Below are 23,514 nucleotides of genomic sequence, written 5' to 3'. Positions count from 1 at the left end.
AGTTTATTTTTCCACTACAATATAGAATTGTAACCGGTATGAAATTTTCTTCCCATTGTAGATAACAGTTATAATTAGAATCGAAATTTCTTGTAATTACAAAATACAATTATGCAATTATTTCCTGCAGTCGGGAAAAGGTCGAGCTTCTGTCGGGTTTTCATTCCTGATCGGAAATATTAAAAACGACGGAACATCGACTTTACACAATCTGCAACCTCGTCGAGTCGATGATGTCAGAAATCACATATTGAATGCTATTTGAGGAATCGAAGAAATGCGTCAGTTGGGTAATTTTCTTGTTCGCTGACCTAACTTTATGAAATATGATTTAGACACTTTTTGTATGGAAATCATTTAATGGCAAAATTTTAACTTGTCGTATAAATAGTGTTGCAATTAAAAAAAATCAACGCAAATTACAATATGTAATTGATAATAGTCAAGTTCTTTTCCATTTCTCAAATTACCAATTGAAAATCACGATTGTAATCAGCTGTTCTAAGCGTTGCTCCCAAGTAAATTCAAACCAATCGCACAACGCATTATAACAACTCGTTAATTTTTCTCACTATAAAAATAAATAAAATGAAAACCACTCTCCGTCAATTCGTAAATTGTATAAATTATCAATTATAATTCTGGAGTAAACGCGAGTCGTAATGTGACCTGCAATCTGACAAAATCCAACTCAACACAAGGACACCGCGACTATAATAACACCTTGAGACCGAGCATGCAGACAACTGACTCTAAAAAAAAGATGAGATAGATAAGAGATGAGAAAAATCTAGCTCGGATAAGAAGAAAAAGGAAGGGCGAGGGTGCGAAGATGAGGGAGACGGAGATTTTTTTTGAACGGGGCAGCGGGGCGCGGGGGGGGGGGGGGGAGACTACAAGCATCTCCTCCGCGCATTCGTCGACGTACGGCTAAGTACAGTAGAACCTCGATTATCGGAACCCTCAATTATACGAAACATGACTTGATTTATTCGAATGCACAATTAATTCAACACCGTCTCAAAAATCGAGCAAAAAATTATTAGGTTTTTGGTGCGAAATATATACATTGTTGCTCGCTAAGAGATGTCGAGCAGCCGTTCGTCAATTGACAATAGACGATTGTGTAAAACCAAAGTAATAAAACAATCGTTTGATGTACGAAAAAGGTTCAATAATTATGTATTTGGATGTTTAATACGGACCGTTTGTCGATTTAAATTTGTGCGGTATACGATATTGTCATACCTTGCGATAAAAATTGCATTTCGGTTATCCGAACCAGGCTCGGTCCGAATTTGTTGGTATAATCGAGGTCCTACTGTACACGTGTACACGTACGTATCGGAATGTACGTACGCCACCTACGTCTGCTCCTCTCCCCCCCACCCTTCCTTCCTTCGTCCAGCACCTCGCCGTCTCGTCCTTTTCTCTCCGCGCGGCTCCTCCTCCTCCACCCTCGTCCTCCGCGAGGATCGTCGACTTGGCGGCGACCGGTGTCAGTCAGTCCTCTCGGCTCGGTCCGCGGTAGTCCGCACTCTGCCTCGAGGGAAGCTGGAAGTGCGTCGCGGTCGGTCCTTCTTCGTTCTAATCGTCAGCCATTATCCGCGCCTATGTGTGTTGCACGTATATGCGTACGTAGTAGATACCTTGAGTCGGACTTTGAATGCACGACAGTTTTTCATCGAAATTCTCCTTGTCAGCCGACGACGTTCTTCCGCAGTGACGATTTGCCGCCGATTATACTTAACCGCCGTTCCCGTGACGTTTGCACTATTTGATAGTAGTAAGAAAGACGCGCGGTATAAGTATAAGGTGGGACGATCAGCTGAACGGAGATCGTCGCGTCGTTCATTCATACCGCTCGACGAGTGCGCGGTTATACTTGTTTGTTTTCATTTTTTACTCTCCTCTCGCACTCTGCACGTGAATCGGTGAATTCTGAGGTTCCGAAGAGTCGACTGGGAAACCGGGAACCGAACGGAACGAGTCACCGCGCGGTGCATTCAGGTATAAAAAATCCTCATAGCAAACTACGTCCTACAGGGTGATGACTCACCTGAAAAATCTGGGAAACCTGGATATGTCGGGGTATTTAAAAATGGTCATGGAAACCCTGGAATTGTCGGGGGATTTTTAATTTTGGTCATGGAGAAATACTGAAAATATCTGTTTTCTGTCATGGGAATTAGAAATGATATTTTGAGGTAACGAGTTTACTTTTGTTAGTCGAGAAAACTGTGGAAATTTTTTTCTACATTCTGTAATTTTTCTTCAATTCGAATTGAATTTAAACAGAATATGGATAGAGTTAATAAACTGAACGATTTAGGTTTTATCAACTTACTACAACTGGGAAATTTCCAGTGAAAACTATAAGGTTTTAGGTTCTTTTCAACACTGTACACGATCCTCACGCTGCGTACGAAACAATGTTTGCCGCTTACCGTTTTTCCATTTTCCTCCTTATCTTCATCCCTCCTCCTTCCCCGCAAGGTTTCATCCCTTTCAATTGACGCCCGCGTTTCGTCGGCCTTTGACCCTAGAGAAAAGGACGAGGAGGCGTTTCAGGTGTGTAAGCACGAGGAGATACGGACGGCGGGAGGGAAGCATTGTCTTCGCCGTTCGCGAGTAAATCCGGGTTTCCCCGACGTTCGGGAGAACTCTCCCGTACCGTACTAACGTGATGCGTGTAGTGTGTGTGCGTGTGTGTGTCTGTGTGTGGATGGGCGGGAACACGGTGCTGCATACAGCACGTGTGTGTACGCATAGGTGTTGTACTTCACACCCACGCGGTAAGCCGAAATATAAAGTTGTCAGACGTATGCCTACGTGAACGACTAATTGGCGTCTCGTGTGACTCGAGAAGGAAGGCGAGCATGCGGCAAGGAGGTGGAGGGCGGTACGTACATCCATTCGAATCTGATAGACGAGCCCCGGATTGTTGCTCCTTTGATATTCGTCTATCCCTGATTGTACCCGGGGCTCGAATTTCCCCGTAGAAATTAATATCCCTCAGGGTACCATTATCGTATTACACGTATGTGAATCGGTATATTCGTGTATGTATACGAAATTAGCGCATTTAATGCAAACGTGGTGATATGGCTTAAGGACGTAGTTATACGTGTATATATTATACGGTATATGTATGTTATTGTTGCTATTGTTATGGTTATTATCATACAACACAGAGGCCGTAATCGTAGCGGCTCTCTCCTCGCCTTTTGGCAACGTTCAATTTCGTACGTCGGTACGACATACAAATGATCCGGCAGTAAAAAAAAGAGATTCGGGTGTTCGGTACACGCAGGCTGCTGCTGCTGAATGAATTACTTAAACGTTCCGTTCGTTTCGGGCGGCGTTACGACGAGATTTACAGTTTTGCTTATGTAGGTGTATACATACACACATGCATATATATGTACATGTAACCAACATCAAGCGATCTTTAAAATGCACACACTCTATAACCAGTATTGCGAATAGCGGAAGCTTTCTGATACGCGACAGTGCTCGATTACCCATGTATAATAGTTGTATGGGTATGCAGGGGTTTTGACTAAGGCTTGTCGAGCTGAAGTGAAAAAAAAGTCGGTAAACTGACACCTCGTACCTGTAATATTTCACCTTTTGCGGTATTAACCCGTTCACTTTAAAATTAAAATATCAACTCTAAATGCCTTTGTTTGAGTAAAGAAACACTTTTTGGACGATTTTGAGATGTTTTGGACGAGTTTCAGAAATTGAATTTCTTTTTCTTCAAAATTTGTATTTTTCTCGCAATGTGAGAATAATTGAAAAAAATGAACAGCCGCAATGGATTCGTTAGAAAATCTTACCTCTATTTCATATACTTGACAATTATTTAATATGCGGTATATCTCAAGTATCTTGTTTAAGAAAAAACCAGAATCAAAATTGAACATTATAATTTACAAAGAAGCGAACGGGTTAATTATGAATTATTTTTTATTATTAATTATTATATGGTTAATTATGAATTATTATATATTATTATTTCAGAATTGATGTATTCGGCTAAAGCCATCGAAAATTTCATATATTTTTTCATACGCTTGTAAGCAATGTGTTGGTTTTGTTTTTTCGTTTTTCATCCGGTCAAGGATAATTTCTTCGGACAGAAAGCATGGCGCAAAGCGCGAGGAAATTCAATTTGACGTTTTTATCCGACACCCAACGGTCGGCAGAATCGAAAGGATTACGAACGCTGAAAACAACGGTAGCATATTTTCACGCGTATAACTTCTGGTTACTGTATATGACGCATTAAAACCCGCCGTCCCACTTGAGGATGCGTTTGAAAAAGCTTTATGTACCTGCAAATATCAAAGAGAAACTTTTAAGCCCGGTATTAACGAGGCTTGTAGGTATAACAACCCTATCGTCGTGGCTCTGCGTCCGGCTTTTCGAGGAGCTCGGAATACACGTGCGTATGTACGCATGTACACATGTGCAACGTCATATTATTATATAAGGGCTGAGTGTAGGGACGTAAATAAGTCGAATTCATCTCCGCCGGTGGTAGAAGATATGCATGGTACCTATGCAATAACGAAACCCTCGGATGGAGGTGTCCTCTCCTTTCATCTCCTCTCTCTCTCTCTCGGCAGCCTCCACGATATCCCCGCACTCAAAATAATCGAAGAGAGCATGTCTTTTTTTCTACTCTCTAGATGATATAGACAACAAATAGATTTCGTTCCATATATTCTTACCTCTCTGCTAGCCTTTTTTTTTCTTCTTCTTCCTCCTCCTTTTCTCCCTGAAGAGAGATTTTATTTTTCGTTCTTTATTGCGACAAGAATGTTTCCTCCTCGTCCCTCCCATTTCGCGAATTGCTGTATATATATATATATATATATGTATGCCTGTAACACTGACTTCTATACATGTCGCGTTTCGTGACTCCATGTGGTGGTAGAAATCTGCCGCAGCATTTTTTTCGATTAAAATCCGGAACCCTGCCGTCTTCCGGGTTCTTTCTTTGTGCTCTGCACTGCGACTGTACGGTCGCGGCAACGTCTTGCGGATGATTCGAATTTTAAATCGCACAGATGTAAGTGAGAATGTGTGTAATACATTATGTATAGGATGTATTGTAGACGTGGTATATTGCGTCCATGTATATATATACACACATATATATATATATATATATATATATATATATATATATATATATATATATATATATATTATATATTATATACACTGTGTTAACTTTTTAATCGGTAGATTCAAACGAATTCTTTTCACAAATTGCAAAGTAGACGCGCAACGCTCGCGCTTTAATTATACGGTGTACTGTATATAAGTATAATACCTTGGATAGTACGGCTGCTTGTTGTAGGCATGATTATCTCGTACCTCGCGGTATGCGGTGAGAGAAAAATAAAAAGGAAGGAGGGAGAAAAATGAATGAAAAGTATAAAAGGGAAAGAAAACTAATCCTGGGAAGATCAAACCGGAAGTGACCCGACTGTACTCGGTCTTATTTATTCGTTCGTGTAATCGCACCGCCATCATCGTTGCAATACTAGTGCTGTACACGCGAGAACGCGAACACCAGCTATAACATACAAATGGAATCGACGAATAATGTCTGTAGGTGTAATAAGGTTATAAAACTTTCGCGGTGTGCCGCTGGCGGTCGGTAATTCACGGCTACGCAAAGAAATCAGTTATACGATATTATATTATATGTTATATCCGATGCCGTGGTAAACGACCGCCGCATCTCGTTATTCATCTACCGAACACGACGCGTATTATACACGACGCACTGCGCTTCGATTTACCGTTCATGGTAATCGGTTGCGTCAATGTCGTAATGTGCGTTATACGACTATCGTCGAAATATTTTTCTTTACTTTATCTTTCGGTAATTTTCAGGAAGAAAGTGAAAAATGGTTATTAAATAAATTCCGCATACGCGTATTGGTTGCCGAAAATTAATTTACAAATAAAGGAATTCATCATTTATCAAAGGCATTCGGTAAACGGTGATAAAACTGAACGTACTCATATTTTGCAATCTTCGTTCCTTCGAAATCTTTGTCAAAATAAGAAAATAGCCTTTTTTTCCCCAATGTTTCGTTACGATAACGCAGTTAACTTAAAACCTCGTGAATAATGCGCGTGCACGCGCGCCACTCGAGGATCAAGCGAGTCGAGGAACTCTTTGGATTTCGTTGCGCAGTCTGGTCTGGTGCGTGTTCGGAGAGCGAAGAGCGAAGAGCACCGCGAGCTGTGCAGACTACTCGTCCGGGTTATAGCGGCGTTATAAAACGCGAAGTATGCAGTGTGCAGCCGCGAAGAAGAAGGAGAAGGAGAAGGAAGAGTGCCGCGATGATACGGGGGTGGGTGGAGGTGGTGCATGACTCCTTTGCAGCAACGACGTGCAGCCACGCCGCATGCAGGAGAACCGCAACGCTCGAATTGTCGCCGGGCTCACACCTACATTCGTTTCTACGTATTCGTACATCACGCTATAAATGGACGCGCCTTCGCACGCCCATGCATAGCTGCGTATATGTACGTATATCGTAACTTTGGGTTACAAGAGAATAAAGGGATTCTGCGATAATGAAGCAAACGCGGTGAAAATGCACGGAAAATACACGGCAAAATGATTTACCTATTCCAGTAAATGGACGCTCTCGAGCTAACGTTTAGAGAAAGACTGTTTTTGCAATAACAGCGGTTGGCGCAGCAGCCAAGTAATTTATCTACTTTTAATATCCCCTTGTTCGAATCTGTAGGGTTGAGGAGCGTAGGTACCTTTGTTACAATACATATATACACGTATCGACGAGTTTTTGCGCAACGTTAGAATTTTACACGTGGTATACGTATACTGTACGTTGTACATGTACGAAGATTGTGGCATATGCAGAGGCGCGTGCATGACGGCGTACGGAGCACCGGGCATAGCATACCTACATTCACACGTACGACGCGTGTACTCCTATGTATATCTATGCATGTATGGATGTACACGACACGTACGAAGCCGCCGATGCTAAGTAACGGTAAAGACGAGTAGCCATGCGCTTCGGTTTACTCCGCGTCTCTCCTTCTCGACGATATACCCGTACCACCCATCTCATTCCATCTTTATTTGCATACCTATACCTGTAACTTCTCGCTTCGATTTTGATTTTTACTCCCCTTCCCGACGTACGCTTTAGCGGGTGTCACGCGTGCAGATCAGTCGTCGTGGCTAATTCCGCATCTCTTCTCATATAATTATCTCTCTCCATGTACATCGTACGTACGCGTCTTACGTACTAGACACCGTAGGCATCGTCTTTTTAAGACTGAACTTATTTTATCGCGTACAAGGTGTACACTCGATAGCGCAGAGGAAAAACGTGTTCGCGATAGACGAACAGATTGACAGATCGATACCTCGGTACATGTATATACATATATATGTATACACGTAGATATCTTATGTATCCCGTGTATGAGCGGGATGCGGAGTGATAAAACTCTCGAAAAAATTTGAGGCATATCGAAAAGAGAAGAGGTCTAAGAAGAAGGGGAAAGTTGGAGGGAGGCACGCGAACTGCTAGCGAGGATGCAGGCGGTGGATACGAGGGGGCGGATAGACGTCTGCAAAAATCTGCAGTGTAGCGAGCGTCGAGTTTCTCGTAGTAGGTATAAGGTACTCGTAAGTGTAACACACGACTCTGAAGAGCGTGGTTAACCGCGCCGCATGCGCGGCAAGTTGTAGCTATAAGGTATAGTCTGGCGTGATATTGTTGTATTAGACGTGCAAGGAACGTACGGTCGGTAATGCACCGCGATAAGGGTGCATGAAAAAAATGTGCATGAAAGAAGAAGAAAGAAAAAAAATTGAAAGAAAGGTATAGTGTTAGGAAAGACTAACTCAAGCGCGAGAGAACGTCCAGGCCAAGAAGAGCGCTTTCACTTTTTCACCGCAGACAACGATCGTCTCGGGCGTTGATGTATGGAACTGATTCAGAATCGGTAGTCTGAATGAGCAAGAAGTCGGGAGAAGCGTTCAGAACTGTGCCCGGACCACATGACGAAACTGTATGTCTATCGACCTACACCCATGTCACGCTCTTATCGTACACATAAACATTACACACGCATAATTATGTACTTACCTACTTATACGGTATATCTTTATTATTGGTATGCCTTAGGGTGTTCTAAAAAAATAATGTTATTTTTTTTTTCACATCAAACGCCCATCAATATTTCGGTAGAGCATCTCGAATAGGATTACTCGGTCGAATATCAGCGCTTAATATTGATATTTAGAGGTGCCTATGTTATTTTTTTTTATTTTAAGTAACGGGTAAAAAAATCGAAAAATTTTTGGATTTGTTTTTTTTTTATCCTAAACGGCTTGACTTAAATACTATTCAAATATAGGTCTCTATAGTAAATTTCACGCTGTATGGAAAAAGTACCGAGGTAGATATTTTCATGACTCCAACCGATTAAGAGAGATTCGCCTATGAACATAGTCATCTTGAATACCTCTTAATCGGTTAAAGTTGGAAAAAGTTAATCTCTATAATTTTTTAAAGAGCGTGAGATTTCTTATAAGAATCTGTATTTAGATAGTTTATAAGTCAAGCCGTGGACTAGAAAAACAAATTCAACAATTTTTCCGATTTTTTTTTTTTTTTTGCTTGTTATTCAGATGAAAAGTGGAAAAAATAAAATAGGCACCTCTGAATATTAATATTAAAAGCTCACGTTTGGCTGAGATATTCTATTTTCGCGTACTAAATAAAAAAATAAATAAAAAAATTTGCAATACCCCAGTATAACCACGCTTCCCCGTTACGAATTATGTGTCAATATCAAACCAACCATGTTCCGACTAACAATTTACAAAGAGTGCACGTATTTACGTAATGGTAAAGGGTTTCTTGTTTCTTTGTTTAATACAGGATGGAAATAGACGGAGAGATATTAGCGAGTGAGTAGGGAAGGAACGAGGCGTGATACCGCTGGCGGACGTCGAGGAAGGGAACTGATTTTAAAGAGTATCTAAGGACTGCGGTGCAGCGGGAAGAAAGTGGCGCTCTGATCATCTCTGTAGGTATAATATACACGTCCGTATAATACCGCATAGATAGCAGATAGCACGGCAGACATATATATATATACGTATACGTACGTACGTATGCATGTGCGGCGAAGGGTTGAAACGAAGAGGGAGCAAAGAAGAAGATATCCGTACAACTCACGACGAGTCGTACACGAGCGATAAGTGAGGAGAATAGCCGGAGATGGTTGTCGAATGGCTGTGTCCGGGATTGCGGCCCGCCGGTCGCCGCAGGCCTCGCCTCCTCCACTGCAAGGTGATCCTCCTCGACGAACACGAGCTACTTCAGGACGTGCTGGTGAGTAAGTCTCTATATCCTACGTAAACACCCCGTGTGTCTGTGCGTCTGTGCGCGCGCGGCGAATCCTCGCGTGTTCTCCCGTGTACACCGACGTAACGAAATTGCATACATATTACATAGGAATTTACACGCAGATATTCGAAAAGGGCGAAATTTTGCTCCCCCCCCCCCCCCCCCTCCCTCGGGTTCGCGAGACGCGGAGGAACGTCAGACTCTTGGGAGGAGGCAGACGGAAACTCCTCCTTGGGAATTTCGGTCGCGATACTGTAGAAAACGCGATGATCATGATGATGATGATGATGATGATGATGATAATGATCGGACGTTTTCGATCGCGAGCGTGACTCACGTCATCCCCCGGCTATAACGACTAACTATACCGTGTACATACATACATACTCATACATCTATAAGACGAAGGATAGGCTACCGCGTTACCCAGAAACCCCCGTGTTTGTAACCCACCCTTTTCCTCTCCGCTCAACCACGATATATATCTTTGATCGCAATTATCCGCACGCAAAATATCCGCGCGCGGTAATCACTGATCCGGGAATCTTTTTAGGCATCCCTTTTTAACCCCCCGCGCTGGTCGATTTTGTAACGTAATAAACCGAAGATCGCTGGCAATCCGTCAGTCATCGTTCGTTACTTACTTAGTTGGTCACAAATCATTTCTCCTCTTTGCATGGTAGCGGTAAATTTGACGAGAAAAAAGAAATAAATAAATAAAATACCACAACTACATTTTGTGTGACCCGATCATGATCGCTCAAGTGTGCAATATAACGTTCGCTCGAAAAGTACCAGACACGGTTGCACGTAGTACATATCATGTATTGTATTGTAAATATAGACATTCGCGAAACTGTTTTCGAATACGCTTTTCTACTCGGCGTTTCGCCGCATGGAACAACACGGACGGACGGATGAAACGAAGGAATTGTCTGGAAGTTTTAGAGAGGAGGATAACTTGCTCGGGGATGCCCCGGAGCATGCAAGGAAGGCAGGCGGTCGTCGGGTCCGCGGTGTTATTAGCCGATACACGAAAATTGGAAGCCGCCGCCGGCGCCGCTGCGCCGACGGAGAAGAATCTCTTCTACTCGCTCTTTTCTTGTTCCTTATTGCCGCGCTACACCGCGCCGGAGTTCTCGAACGAGCTGAGGAGGTTGTTCCTTGTTCGTTGCTCATTATGCGATCCGTGACGTGTGTACACGCATCGTATAAATGCGCTCTCGGAACGGATCGTCGTGACAGATCCGGGCGATTACCTCCCTCTCTCATCGTCGGGCTGCCGATTATCCCTTTCAGTCGCAGTCGCGGATGCTCAGCGTTCCGCATAAAAAATTTCTGTCTCCTAGCCTTACCGCAGTTTATTTACAGCTTCAAATGATCTTTGTTACGTCGTATAACCCAAAAGATCTTCAGTCAATCACCGAATTTACGATAGTTTTGTCGATTTTATATTCGACATATTGGATCCGCTATTTTGTATTTTGAAATGATCAAATTCCGACTCCAGATTCGTGATCAGTGACCCCAAAAACCCCCTAGTAACTATACCGAGAATAACCCGAGATGTTAGAGCCGAAATATCGAGTTAAAAAATGTGTGACCGAAAGGGTTGAAACCCCTCGGCTACCGATAAAAATGAACGACCGACTACAAACCGCGGGAAGAACCATTCCTGCGCGGTATAGATACTCGTGGCGGCGTATTATAACTCCAACGGATAATGACGCACCCCTCGTCTTACGTAGAGAGAGAGAGAAAGAGGGAGAAATAAAAAGACCTCTCTAACTTTGATCTTATTAAGACCTAGACCCAATCCCCATCTTCTCATACCCAGCTTCCTACCTCGCAGATATATTGTGGCGTATAGAAAGATATACGATATGTACGAAATGGACGTATGGATCATATTTCGGACATTTATCTCGAGTGTGCAAGATAGATTTACCTACTTATTATAAATCCTTGCACTGCAATTAAGCTGCGGTTATTTATTCCTGCATATTTTTGTCTCGCATGCGTTTTGACAATTTATATAACCGAAGTGCGACCTAACAGAATAATCAGTCTAATGCCCGTATAATAATAGCCTGCACACGCTATTCAATTATTATTTCTACAATTATAACGATCATTTGCTATATAATGTTATTTAGACGATGCGATGATAGGTAACAATTTCTATGTACACGAATTAGCAACCTATAAAGATCATATTATTTCTCATTTCCCTCGGTCTCTCGTCGAAATGTCAATCGTCAACCGTATAACAGCTTTGAAAAATCTGACAATTTAAAGAATTCCACGACGTTGCAATTCTGCACCATCAATTACGATCCGGAAATTTGGCAAATGTTCGACCAGGGGCTTAATTGGAAAGTAGAAACATGAAAAAAGAAATACTCGATGGAATCATCAAGTTCGAATCAAAAGCGCCGGAGGCTTATCGAGGCGGAGGGGGGCGGAATTGAAGTCGGACTGTTCAGCCATCGGGTTGAACCCCTGCATGTGGTGCAAAATTAAATCTTTCGTAGGTACGACGGGTTATACATACAAACGTATACATTAGCGTGGGTCCGTCGTTAACCTTTTTTTCTTTAATGTCCCACTTGAAAAATGTTTAGGGGGCGCTATCAATTATTTTTATATTTTTTATTTATTTTTATACGCACACCTTACGGACTTGTACGTATATTGGTTTATTTTTTGTTCAGTATTTGTCACAGATTTTTCGAGTGGCACTTTAAAAGGAAAAAAATGGACCACCCTAATAATACATGTACATACTTGTGCAGAAGCAAGAAGTTTACCGTAACAGCTCGATTCCCACGATACAGATACACCTATCCATCCGTATGCGTTGTGTAGGCGTGTGGGTGGGTGGGTGGGTGGTAACTATTAGGTAAATACGTATACCTACACAAGCGTGCGGTACCGATTCACCTCCCTAATTCCTACGCTCGGGGGGTTACTTGGCACTGCACTCATGGGCGGGGTCGTCAATGCCGAAATAAATGGTGCTCTAATCTTCCCGCTCTCGGAGCTTCGGTGTTATGCTGCTGTAGTCAAGGCATGGAGGGGGGGGGGGGGAGGTTTATGGGCCGTATAAAGGAGGAGTTGGTGGGACGAGCTCTGCGCTTATACAGGTATGTACGTAGGTTACACCAGGCTATACATACGCCTGTGGCAAAGGTATTTAGGTACGTACCTACATAGACTTCTACGCGAGAAGAAACTGGTAAACGGAGGTGAATACAGAAAGATGAAAACCGCAGACACCCGTGTCGATGGTATTATGAGGTACCTATACGTACTTTTTAAGTACATAGACAGGTACACGTGTAACTTCGTCTACGTTGCGTTCCGTTTCGTTTCTCAAATTGGTTGGCGCACGCGAACCGTCCAGGTAACTATATCCGAACACCGTGATGCGGTGCAGTAACGATAATAACAATGATGATGACGAAGACGACGATGATGATGATGATGATGATGACGGGGGCGCCACTCGAACGACCCCCGACGGCGTCACTCGAGCTACAGTCCTATACGTGCCTGCTCTACACAGGTTGTTGTACATCGGGTACGTGTACGTAGATGCTGTATGCCTGCCTTCGGACGGCGTTGTACGTATCATCTGGACCCGGTATTAGGAATAATAACGGCTAATAGTTAATAGTAGTGCGATAAACGCAGCGTAAACCTTGTATACTACAGCACAAACGGTTAACAGTTTTCTTAGATCTAACCTTTCTCATACCTTGTATCCAATTTTCTCCATTTCTAACGCAGGGAGTGCGTGTCGGATCTTTTTGTTTTCCTTTCAAGCTGAAGCTAGTAATGTTATTGCAATGAATTACTTTTCGGAAAAATCGTTACTTCGTAATTGCAGGTATGTCCGAAATGCGGTAAATCGTTGTGAAATAGTCATCCCCCCCGCCCCTCAACGCGTCGTTACGTTAACGTTTCTAACTTCAGCCTTACGTTTTCCTCGCGTTTCTTTCTCAGTATCGATCGAAAGCTAGAATAGTACGTTAGGTAACGAGGCAATAAAATCCCAGATTATTCCCGCTGGTGGGTTTATCGTCTCATATTTCCCGCAAATGCGTTAAGAGGGAATAATGTGCTACTTTCGTCCAGCTTTTTCGCGTTGAAAAATTTAGCACTATGGTTGACTCGGGAATAAAATTAGTCGGTAGGTAAATCGCGATGTACGATCTGTTCCGAGAAAGTGACACATCGACCCTGGCTCTGGGGATACGAAATATTGTTGTTAACGTCAGTATGGACGATGGGCGCTGGGCGAGGAAGGGAGTCAGGGAAGTCATCGGTATGTGCCGGAGATCTGAGCTCGGCGCGGGTGTGTAATACCTTTTTTTGTACCTACGTTGGTATGTCGTAAGTATATATACGAATGTGAATACAGGATATTCCAGAGGCGACGCTCCTTCGTCACGTTCGCGCGAGTACGCGCGCACAGAGAGCCAAACGCAGCGCGATGCGGATGACGATATAAACCTTTTATAAAATACTCGTCTGACGAAGTATGTAAGAAGTTCGTTCCGTACCGCGATGGCGTGGAAGAAGTATATGAGATAAAAAATGAAAAAACCAATGTCTCCGCAGGAAGGGGCGGAAAGGCAAGAGAAATAATGAAAATAGAAGATGAGAAAAAAAAAAGTAGCAATAAAAGAAAAATATGTCTGCGGAGATATGCGCGTATTTACAGTATAATACCTGTGAAGAAGAAGAAGACGCGCAGTCAGTCAAAGGGGAGGTGGTGAAAGTCATAACATTGTACAGGCGTATGACGGTAACGTTCGCCCTGCAGTAACAGGTATACGTACAAAATACGCGTCGATGTGTGGATGGGTCGGATGTGAAGTTATAACGTACGAAGATAATCCGAGGCACGTGGAAGAACGGCGGCGTGCGTCGCGGATGGAATACGTTATGTAACTTTTATATATACGTATATACGTATTCGTTGTTTCGTTTTTACACACACGGACACACACACACACACACACACACATACGAATACGGTAGAGTATGTAGAAACGGAGGATAAAAGATGAAAGATGGAAAATGAAAAATGAATTACAGACAATGGAGAAGAAAAATATACTGCGGAAATGTGCGAAATCGCTTATATGTATATATTATGTATGTATGTTGTGTATATAGTGCCACGTGCGCTGCGAAATGGATATTATACCTGTAGATACATACACGGGTACATACTTATACATTTATGTACCTATACATGAGTGTAATACAGGTGTATGTAATATATAGTGTGCAGGGACGCGAAAGCGGCCGAGGGAGAGAAGAAGAAAAAACTTGAGAGCACTTGAAACAAAGCGAAAACGATCACCCACGAGGGCTGACACTCGTCTCACCTTATGTACAACTTCCTTCTTTATTTACCCTTTATGCCATGTGCTGCTGCACACCGCGGTTTCTCTCTTTTTCTCTTTAACTCCCGATTTCGAAGCTCTTGCGCGGAGAGCACTGTGCAAACAATCGACGCTGTACTCCAGAAAACAATGATCTTTATAGGTTTTTTTTTTCGTTATTATTATTATAGTTATTATTACTATTATTTTTTTTTCATGAAAAATCAAACGTCACAGGTACGCGGTGTTTGAACATTGAAGGTATGAATTATACAGGTACAGGTGTGGACGAATAAACGCGCCAAAATATATTAGCCTTATAGTCCAGTCAAAATAGGTCTGAAATAAAAACGTTCGAGAATAGGAAAATTTTAGATTTGTGCTTTTTCCTAGAAAACTGATACCGGTGGATGAAAAATTACTTGACTATCGTGTAGAGCGGAAAATTCTACATCGAATTATTTACAGATATGTCGGAAACTAAGTCGGATTAACAAATTAAGAGAAATGAAATAAATGATTTCGTCAAAAATCCCCAGATTTTGTCGATAAGTATAATTTCTTCTTTCCTAATTTGTTAATCGAACTCCGTTTCCAATGTACGAGAACATAATTCGATGAAATAGAATTTTCCGCTCTATCATACGATGGTCAAGTTATTTTCCAACTATTGATGGCAGTTTTTGAAGAAAACGTAAAAAAAAACGTCAAATTTAGCCGTTTTCTGGAAACGCGCGGCTATACAGCTCAAAAATGTTTTGAGATCTGAATTCCTGAGGGTCGAAAACCCCTTTACAGAAAACCGTGCAGCCGTATTCCGAATATTTTTTATTCAGACCTATTTTTACTCGACTATAAACAACTGCACCAGGGAAAAACGCCGGCAAATAAGGTAAAAGGAAGAAGAGATGGAAAAAACAAATGCGTCAAAGTGCGTCACGGGTTGCCCTCGGTGTGTGGGAACCGGAAACCGCCGATTTCGATCTCTGCGGGTATATGTATATGTATATATGTATAGTTATACGTATTAGGTATACCGTAACGTATAACGCACGCATACGCGTGCATACTTATACACAGAAGACAATGAACTAACGAATCACGCGATTGGACGTAAAAATTACCGAGGGCTTTTTAGCTTTGCTTTAATGTTTGTATACCTATATTGCAGCGGCAACCACACCGGAACGGAACGGATTCAAACCCTCCCCGGGGGGAAAATTTTGTCTACGAACTTTTTAGTACCGGTCGAGGAATTAGCTGTGAATTGCTGCTAGGTGCTTTTTTTTTTATTTTTTATCGTTTGCAATATTTCACGAAACCGCGTATGAAAAAATTCATTTTTCTTCTCAGCCCACGGTATTTGTACTTGGCCGTAGGTATATAATAATATTTCAAGCGATAAATTATTCACTGCGTTCCGCGTTTGCATGCCTGTATATATAATATACACGCATACACCTATGTACACGTGGTATATTATTATACATATATGCATAAGGTTGAAATTTGCAATTTTACGGAAAGCGCGCATACCTGCATATACCCCCATGTATGTATATGTACAGAGGCGTATACGTCTCCCTACGTAGGTATATGTATACAAGTGTCATTGCTTGGCGGTGCGTAAAACGAGCGTCGTTTATACCAACCTTGCGACGGGGTTGATGTTGGGGATGAATTACTGCGCGTAATCTACGAAGCGAGTTTGGAGGATGCTCTGCGTGTTTACGTCTCTCTGCACCTCTGTGCGTGCTTGTAGTGATAAGACATTCGAGGAAGAGACCGAGACAGACTTTGTCCCCATCCGCGCCCGGCCGCATCGTACCGGTAGCGAAAAATTTTATCCATAATTGGTATTGTAAGCCACGTTGCAATTTTACAGAGTACCAACCTAGGACAGGAGCTACTCGACCGGGTCTTCAGGCACCTAAATCTCCTTGAAACTGCCTACTTCGGCCTACGCTATCTGGATCACGAGAATCAAACGGTAAGAACTTTGATCATAGATCTTTGGCGTAGGTGTGGTATAATCGTTGCTTTGATCTGCAACGCATGTTGTCTTGTTGCGTGAATAATTGTTAGTTTAGCTCGTAGACAGCGGTAGCTGTGTACTTAATTGATTTATGACAAATTCATTCCAGTGAAATAAAATAGCATGAAGAAATAATTCACTTCAAGGTGTGCAGGCTTGTACGTATAGCCTTGTCACGACATTTAATCTCGGGAATTTTGCCACCGGGCTAATGCTGCTCGTTCGTTGATTATTATTATTATTATTCACCGGAAACGTCTGACGATTTTAATATCCGGTATATAACATATTTCGGAGAAGTTCGCGTAGTCTTCGGACCCGCAGATTGCGGGATTCGATAATTAATATAACAACGTTTGTACACTGTAGAGATGCATGGTGTTCGGAGGTCGATATTATATGGAATTTTCAACTCTTGGTGATTATATCGCATCGCGATGTTTATACCATACACTTGGATTTATTTTTTCTTGTTTTTTTCTTTTTTTATTGAAATTTTAAATCTTTGGCAGTATGTACGTCACACGGCAATATTTTTTTATATAAAGACGAATCGTCAACTTTTCCCCTTGTGATTAACAAGTAATCTATTATTTCGTTGTTTAGCAATGGCTGGACCCTAGCAAAAAGATCGGCAAACAGTTGAAAAATCAAGGTTCGGGGAACGGCGGCGATGGTAATCCGGATGTACACACCCTTTACTTTGGGGTGAAATTCTACGCCGCTGATCCGTGCAAACTTGTCGAAGAAATAACCAGGTAATTATATCGCTATATACAATACGCCCCTCAGACTTTGAGCAGTATAAAATTTTGTCCATAACTCGGGCAAAGAGCCTGCAGGCTTTGAATATTACAAGTACACAATACAAGTGCGTAATCTAATGTGCAAAATTGCACGGGGATCGCGAAACCGAGATTTAGGCTGAAAATGGCCTCCCGGGCCAAGTTTTGGGTCCATTAACAGCTTTACGGTATAATTAAAGACGGGTCGTTGTTACTGTGATTATTATTTAAAAGCGCGCCTGCGTCTCGTTTTCCTCGTTGTGATGATAAAAGGTGCCGTTGCTGCTGAGGGTCTTTGGGCTGTAGGTTGAAAAAAAAAGAAAGAAAAAAAGCGGGCACTCCTACGGATGAGAGAAGAAGAGACGGAATATACGCAGCGTACAATCAGGTGTAGGTATGAGGCGCTGAAGCGCAACGTTGACATTTTTATACCTCATACTCGTGGTGAACGGAAAGGGATTAAAAATTGGTTAAAAATTAAAGAGGGCTCGGAAGAAGCACGACGACTATCCGGCAGGTATGTTACAGGTACACACGTACACTCTTGCCGCGGGGCTAAAGTCGATCTATATGCAAATGCCCCGTCCCTACGGCTCGATCATACGTCGAGGTAACGTCTAGACGTGTGTGATACACCATCGTGAGCTGCACGCGCATGCATACGCACGCACATACCTCGGGACGTTACGGAAAAGGAAGAAATACTTTTTTTCCTCCTGTTTAAAAAAAAAAAAAAAATGTTTCATTCGACAGCGAAATAAAAAACAAGATTAACCTTACTGCTCGAATACTTGCGTGAAACATATTGCTTGACATGATGTTTCTTAGCTCACGTTTTTTTTTTTTTTTTTTTTTTTTTTTGCATTTATCGTCTGTAACTTTTCGAAAATTTAATCCTAGCATAAGTTTCTTTTCCTGAGATAATTAACCATTTGAGTCATAGTGGTAATTACATACCACCTATTTTATATATTTTTTGGATGTTTAAACGACTTTGAAAACACATTTCTTTGCAGTTTTTTTTTGCCATTTCTGATAGTACACTAATAGATTTTCAATACTCGAGAGTAATTATCGCGATGTGATGTAAATTATTGTTGTTAGAAACAAAAGGATTGAAAAAAATCGTGAAAATTGAAGTAATGATTCATTTCCGAGAAAGTTACCCATATACACGTATAAATATTTTGCATAAATTATAACCTTTTGGGATCGCTGACTACCAATCTGAAATTGGAGTTAAAAAATTCAATATGGCGGACACAAATTTCAAACTCGATCGAGTCCGGAGAAAAAAACTCTGTTCGCGGGTTTTTGGGGTCGTTGATTACGAATCTGGAATCAGATTTTGTAAATTCAGTACGGCTAATCCAATCAGAGACCCCGAAAGCCCCTGCATAGAGTTTTTTGACCGTATTCGATCAAATTTGAAATTTTAGTCCGCCATATTGGATCCGTCATCTTGAATTTTTCAAATTTGATTTCAGTCTCGTAATCAGCGACCCCATAAAACCATAGAATACTATATTATTACAAAAGTTGACTCGGCACAATCATGCGTGACTCAAAGGATTAAACGATTCACTCGACAATCGTGATTCTTTCTCGATAGGACAATTTAGACGGATAATAATTATATCGCTTGAGAAAATAATAGTGGGCTCGGATCGGTAAACGGGATAGTTTTTACTCTTTTTTTTTTAATATTATTTTTTCATCCATTTTCGAGGAAAGACTGCAGTATAAGTTGGCGATAGAATCGCGAGTTAGGGAATGCCTTGTACTCGTATATATAGGGATTTGTAGCAGCGAAAGAGAATCCGTCGAGTTTTGGACCGTAGGTATAAGGTAGAGATAGGATATAGGATATAGGATACAGGTATAGGTATAAGCTGTAGATGCAGAGCATTACAGGGATGGGTGGAAGGAAGAAATATTTCGTATTTGGCCCAAGGCTTAAAGGCTTACTCACGAAGCCCGCGGTGGTGTGCCGGACCCTAGCAATTAAGTCCGCAGACCAATTACTGACCCGAAAATGAAAATTATAGAGCCCCTGGCATTCCGGAGGTTTAAAATCTACCATTTTGACTCTTTCCTCCTACAAAGAACAAAGTCTCGCCGGTTATTACAACCTGCTACGTATTTTAACGCGTATACAATACGCTAATGCCTTCAGTCTGCTTATATCCTTACCTGCCTCTCTACAACCACGTACCTGTATGTACGTACATATTCGTCCGTACAAAGCTAAACGCTTCGGGCTCTCTTCGCTCTCTATACACGCGCTTATTGCGCTCTCCTCTCGCACTTGATATAATCCTCTTTCACGGACGTACGTTTTACATACGTTTGGTATCTGTAGGTATTCACACACGTGTATTGCATCCGTATATAGCCACAGTTTCGCCCGGAGGCTTTGACTTTCAGGTTGTTATTATTATTATTTTAAACATTTTTACAATTTCCTTTATTTTTATGTTATTAGTTTCTTCTTGTTTTTCATTTATTTCACATTTATCTTCTTCGTTTTTCCTACTGTTTCTCTCACTTCAATTATCCCGAGTATAATGATGTTCGGGACTTCCGAATACACGGGGGATGTTTTTTATACGATGATTTTCAGCCAGGAAACTAAATTGAAGAATTTCAAACTCTTCAGAAAGAAGTGTCACAAAAAATAAAAACATCGAATTACGTTTTAATCTTAATTATTTACACAGTATAGAAACATCGGAAAAAAATATTCGTATATTTCGTTTCAGGTATCAATTCTTTCTTCAAGTGAAACAGGATATTCTACAAGGTAGACTTCCGGTGTCTTTCGATTTGGCTGCCGAGCTTGGAGCCTACGTTGTCCAATGTAAGATTACCGCCATAATTATACATGAAATATACACACACACACACACACACCTATAATCAATACCATGATCTGTTTAACTTTCATCGGCAATTAGGCCGTCTTTGTATACCACAAGCTGCAATTATACAAATAGATCGAAAGCCCCGGCAACTTGTTATTATCAACCTTAATTTTTCGTTGCGGTTCGATCGACGACGTCGTGATAAAAAATAATTAATTAAAAAAAAAAAAAGATTGCCGCCTTTATTCTCTTTCTTTTCGTTAAATACGTCTTTTAATTCAACACGAGCCTAATTGTGACCGTACGACTGACGTCTAGATTAACGATCCGAGTTCAGATTTATACGTATCATTTGCACGTATGTCATTCGCACTTCCAGTTTTACGTAATTTCATACCTTGTATAAAATCGTTTGAGAAATGTTCGCTCTCGTACTGGTTTTCAAATCAAGAATCTATAAAACCTTGAATAATCGTCACCTTTTTATAATATACGAGTTCAAGTTACCCGGAATACTCGTTCGCATACAATGTATGTATAACGTACATATATATATGCATATATATATATATATATATATATATATATATATATTAAATACTCTATCTTAAACACGTTTAGTAATTAGCCTCGCTTCAACCACTCTCGTATTATTTCTTTTGTAAACGCGTGACCGTGCCAATTAACCGGCCCGTTAATGCGAGCAACCTATCAGTTATCACCCTGCACGTTTATACCGTACGGTAATAACGTTACCCGGGCTCAGAAATATAACATATAGGTAATACGAGTCCGTAATGACAAGGCGTAGAGAAGAATTTAATGGCAAACTATATGGGGTCATAGAATTTGACGAAAAGTAGAGAAAATAAAATTTTGAAGTGTTGAAAATGAAGTGTTAACTGAAAGGCAGAATAATTCCGGCGAGGTGCGGAACTCTTCGTCATGCTAATTGTGAAATTATCATTGTTTATCGACGTGAAAAGGGGAGTTGGCTTCCGTTTTGTACACGTTCCCATGATGATAATTCAAGCCGACTCGAGAAAGATATATACACGGTGACCCAGGACTATCGTCCCACAGGCTGTAACAAATGCGATCCTCGTAAAAATCTCTTTCTCCAATTTCAAACAGCTGTAATTCGCAAACGGCAAATTTACTATACGGAATAAAAAAACGTTTCAGTCGCAGTCGGAATACGTTGGTCGCCTGTGGGTGACAGTCCTGGATCACGTTGTGTGTGCACTATATATACATATACATGTGTTATATATACAGTATACATACGTGTACAGAAACGCGGAATAAATTGGGAGGCGATATTTCTTGTATAAAAATTTTCTTACTACATTGTACGTCTGATAATATGGGCATATCGCACGCGATATACGTTGTTACGTGCTGTAGCAGCATACGAGCTGCGATTTAATTATATGGGAGAACGCGTGGTTCCCTGTATACCTGCTTATATTGATATACGAACGAATTCTCACTCTTCGTTTTATTACCCAATTATAGCGGAACTCGGAGACTACGACACGAGAAGACATTCGACGGGTTACGTGACCGAGTTTCGATTTCTCGCCAATCAAACGGCAGAGCTGGAATCCCGAATCGCCGAATTACACAAAAGCCTCGTGTGAGTTGAGAGTTTTATTGAGTTGTTTTCGTTCCATTGCAGGTCAGCTATATGTGTAAATACACATATGTATAGGTATACTCATCGTTTACAGTTGACGCGGATTAAGCATTAGAAAAATTGTGTTATCGTACATTGATCAATTGTTATTATCCAGAGGTCAACTTCCTTCGGCCGCTGAGCTCAACTACCTCGACAAGGTGAAATGGCTCGAGATGTACGGCGTTGATCTGCATCCAGTTTTGGTACGTTCCAAAGACAAGTTTAAGCAACGGTTGTCGCGATAACCGAGTGCATTTTTTGTGCGTGATAATTTTAATTTTTTCCCAACTCCGCAGGGTGAAGACAACGTGGATTATTTCCTAGGCCTGACACCGAGCGGCATCATAGTTTTACGAAATAAGAACAAAGTGGGAAACTACTACTGGCCGAGAATCAATAAAATCTATTACAAGGTAGGTAAACACCTAAACACCGTGCACATTTTAGTATAATTAACATCGCACGATACACGCGAATAGTAAAACTGAAAGCAGCAATATAAAAAGTAGTTACACGATAATATTAATACTAATAGCAGGTATATTTCGTGTGGTATTCAGAATGTTTTCTTATTCACCTTTTGAAAGTTTCTCTGCCCCGAAGATATATAACAATTAACGAGGCGGCGCGCTAGTTTTTGTCAGTATGCCTATAATACTTGTTGCATGTATAGACATACCCACCTATTACGTACAGAGTACGTATCTTACCTGCTGTTGAAAGGCTGCTGCGCTCCGCGCACAAGTATCGTGATTAAAATAATGGCACGTAGGGCAGGTACTTCATGCTCCGAGTGAGCGAGAAAAACTCCGAGGAGCGTACGCACGGTTTCGAAACGCCGTCCCGAGGGGCTTGCCGTCATCTTTGGAAGTGCTGCCTCGAGCATCAGGCTTTCTTCCGTCTTATGGCGACGGGGCCTCCGCCTCTGAGCCCGTACTCCCGGTTCCGTTCCTACAGCCCGCAATCCTCGGGATCCGAGAAGCACCACGGCGCCAGGATACGGAATCCCGCGCCCGCCTTTCAAAGGGCTCCCAGCAGACGCGCCCAGCGACGCGTTGTCGAGGGACAGGAAATGGCCGGACCGTTCGTCGAGGTTCCCGCTCCAAACGCCGTCTCTCATCCCGTACCGGTATCCAGTATATCGACCTCGAACCTCGCCAACGGTACTCAACAAAACGATACTAGTCCCAGAAGCACCAGGAGCACGAGAAGCGCACCTTGGACCCAGAGTCAACCCAGGGGACTTTACACCTCGTCCAGTCCTCGGTCGGTCCGATCCGCGGGCACCGCGCCGGCTGTAAGTTGCGCTTGGCATTTTT

General features: G+C 41.8%; 1 protein-coding gene across 10 annotated transcripts in view; it reads left to right on the top strand.

Annotated features, from left to right (window-relative positions):
- Nucleotides 1–23,514, top strand: part of LOC124222643 (band 4.1-like protein 4A) — a 53,867-nt gene that overhangs the window by 27,298 nt on the left and 3,055 nt on the right. For 3 of the 10 annotated variants that reach the window (XM_046633827.2, XM_069137540.1, XM_046633828.2), the window contains exons 1-9: nt 1,518–2,010; nt 8,961–9,416; nt 16,716–16,820; nt 17,472–17,623; nt 20,413–20,510; nt 22,033–22,153; nt 22,311–22,398; nt 22,492–22,608; nt 22,968–23,492. In XM_046633827.2, the coding sequence (XP_046489783.1) occupies nt 9,303–9,416; nt 16,716–16,820; nt 17,472–17,623; nt 20,413–20,510; nt 22,033–22,153; nt 22,311–22,398; nt 22,492–22,608; nt 22,968–23,492 (1,320 nt within the window). In that variant the 5' untranslated portion in view covers nt 1,518–2,010; nt 8,961–9,302. Of the gene's footprint in view, nt 1–1,517; nt 2,011–6,223; nt 6,559–7,747; nt 8,086–8,960; nt 9,417–16,715; nt 16,821–17,471; nt 17,624–20,412; nt 20,511–22,032; nt 22,154–22,310; nt 22,399–22,491; nt 22,609–22,967; nt 23,493–23,514 lie in introns of those variants that run through there. The other 7 variants (XM_046633825.2, XM_046633822.2, XM_046633826.2 and 4 more) reach the window with 5 other exon arrangements.

The sequence above is a fragment of the Neodiprion pinetum genome, chromosome 7 (genome assembly GCF_021155775.2).
Source record: "Neodiprion pinetum isolate iyNeoPine1 chromosome 7, iyNeoPine1.2, whole genome shotgun sequence".
NCBI lineage: Eukaryota > Metazoa > Arthropoda > Insecta > Hymenoptera > Diprionidae > Neodiprion > Neodiprion pinetum.
The sequence above is the reverse complement of the archived record's forward strand: the minus strand, read 5'-3'. Positions and strand labels throughout refer to the sequence as shown.